A 2,334-nucleotide genomic window follows, 5' to 3' on the forward strand; every position below is an offset into this window, starting at 1 on the left:
TTAAGCATTTTGATTTTAGATGTATGAATGTAATAATTTGATTTTCTTTACATTATATTATCTGTATTATATAATATCTGTATAAAATAATTTAAAGTGAAATATCCCAGATTTTTTGAAGAGTTGGGATCTGTATATTTGAAATAATTTAAATATTTCTATTAAGATAATTAACAAAAAAAAAAAAAAAAATTAAGCATTTTGATTTTAGATATAGAACAGTAGATGAACACGCATAGAGAACATGCATAGATATTGACGTGATTTCTCTGCGGAATCGAGCTCAGTCGCGGTACAGTAAAACGTTACTTATTGTTTCCTGTCCCGTCATTCGAATGGACGCAATAACTCGCATTCCAATGAAGTTATTACAAGCTTCTGTATCAATTGAAACGATCTCTATTCATAAATCGTAGATGCTCCCGCGTTCGGAATCGTGCATCTATTTCAATTTTCCAACAATTTTCCAACACGCGAGATCTAATTATTCTCGCGCTTCCAAAGAGATGGTATTTTTTTAAAATATTCCCAGAGATGCTTTGGTTCTTGTTTCAAAGATCAGATAAAGAATAACAGATACGAAATTCGTTCGACTATCTTTGTTAATTCGCGTGCGAGTTATGTTTATCTTTTTAATTAAAGTTCGACAACGATAAATTTTGTTTTTTATTAACATTGATCGAGAAGATTAGAAAATTTAATTTACCTTCGTTTTCGATTTGATTTTCTCCCTGATTTTGATCTAGATTTTTCATAGATTCTTTTATTATTTTATCATGTAAGTATTATTAAAATCGAATGTAAAAATTGTATCAAGAATTGCTCTATAATTTGATTTTTGATTTATGATTTTTGAAAATTAGTTATTTATAGTCTTTATATTTCAGATCAATTTGCCGATACAGCTTACTAATATATAGCCACTGAATCAAACGCTACATATTAAAAATCGTTAATACGTCAACCCTTCTATTGTATCAACCTTTCTATTGTGCTTCAAATCTATACGACCCAATTTTATTTTTAGATCAATATATAACTTCTTGCATTCGTTATTATCGAAATCATATTTTTAAAACGTATTTTTCTTTTTTAAATTTTATATTATTTGCACAATTATTTGCAAGAACGAAAATAAATAGAGGAATGTGAAAATGAAAGGACGGAAGGATTATACAATTCAAAAATAATTAAATAATTAAACATAGCAATTTATAAATATAAAGTGTAATTTAATGAAAATGAGAAGAAAAAAAATAAAAGAGTAAAAATCTATCACAAATTTTGAATAATTATTACTGTGATAATACTCCTGGAGGGGTTAATATTACATTTTCTCGCTGTATAAATAATTATTTCACATTGTTATCAATTCACATTGTTCTCAATCTCCCCTCAAGGACAGATATTTTAAATCTTATAAAATTTGTTACAGATGCCCGTGAACGCGACAGCAGGCAGCACACTTCCGGACGAGGAATTCCATCGAATAATAATGGAGAGGGAGCAAGAATGTTTGCAGCTACAAGCAATGAATTCAACCCCGCCACCAGGTACGATTTGCATATATTCTTGATATGTATAAATCTAACGAGAATCCTTGAAATTTTTGCATATTATATTGTAAATATATTATAATATTTATTTTTCTAGTGATTCTAGAGATAATTAGATATTATAATCAAATAGAATAAATCACAATTTTTAAAATATAAGTAAAGTGACGTAAATACATTCATCGTGAAATTTATTGGAAAAGATTTGCGGAAATTTGGTAACTTTGAATTATAATTTTAAATATATTTTTTCTTTTCTTTTTTTTTCTTCGAAGATAAATTTTCGATAATTTGTAATCGAAGGTGAAATAAAATAATATTTTAAAATACTTATTAAAATATAGAGATGTGAAGGATTTCACGATTTTTTTCGTAAAAAAATGTTAACATTGCGAAACTAGTTTCAAAAATTTTTTGCAATTTAATTTATTAATTAAATAATGAACGTTGACGATAGTAATTAATAATGGTAATATAATAATCGAGGAACTCAAAAATTTCATATTATTTTGAAGATCGTTATAATGAAAGCGATTTCATTGATAAGTGGTTGAATTATTTCACGAGTGGACAGATCTGTCGATAATAATTTAATTAATAATAAAATTATGATATATAAAGATAATGAATCAATGAAATCAATATTTATTATATTGCAAATAATTTTCTAATAATCTTAAATTTAAGAATATTTAATTTTTTTTCCAATCACGACCAATCTGAAAATTTTACAAATGTTTCTCTGAAATCAAAAAAAAAAAAAAAAAAAAAAAAAAAA

At 25.6% G+C, this 2,334-nt stretch overlaps 1 protein-coding gene across 1 annotated transcript in view; it reads left to right on the forward strand.

Moving 5' to 3' along the window:
• LOC102675145 (calcitonin gene-related peptide type 1 receptor-like) overlaps positions 1 to 2,334 on the forward strand; it is a 103,295-nt gene that overhangs the window by 40,898 nt on the left and 60,063 nt on the right. The window contains exon 4 of the mRNA XM_006622995.2: positions 1,436 to 1,553. Coding sequence (XP_006623058.1) covers positions 1,436 to 1,553 — 118 coding nt within the window. The remainder of the gene's footprint in view (positions 1 to 1,435; positions 1,554 to 2,334) is intronic.

The sequence above is a fragment of the Apis dorsata genome, unplaced genomic scaffold (assembly GCF_000469605.1).
Source record: "Apis dorsata unplaced genomic scaffold, Apis dorsata 1.3 scaffold_797, whole genome shotgun sequence".
Classification (NCBI taxonomy): Eukaryota; Metazoa; Arthropoda; class Insecta; order Hymenoptera; family Apidae; genus Apis; species Apis dorsata.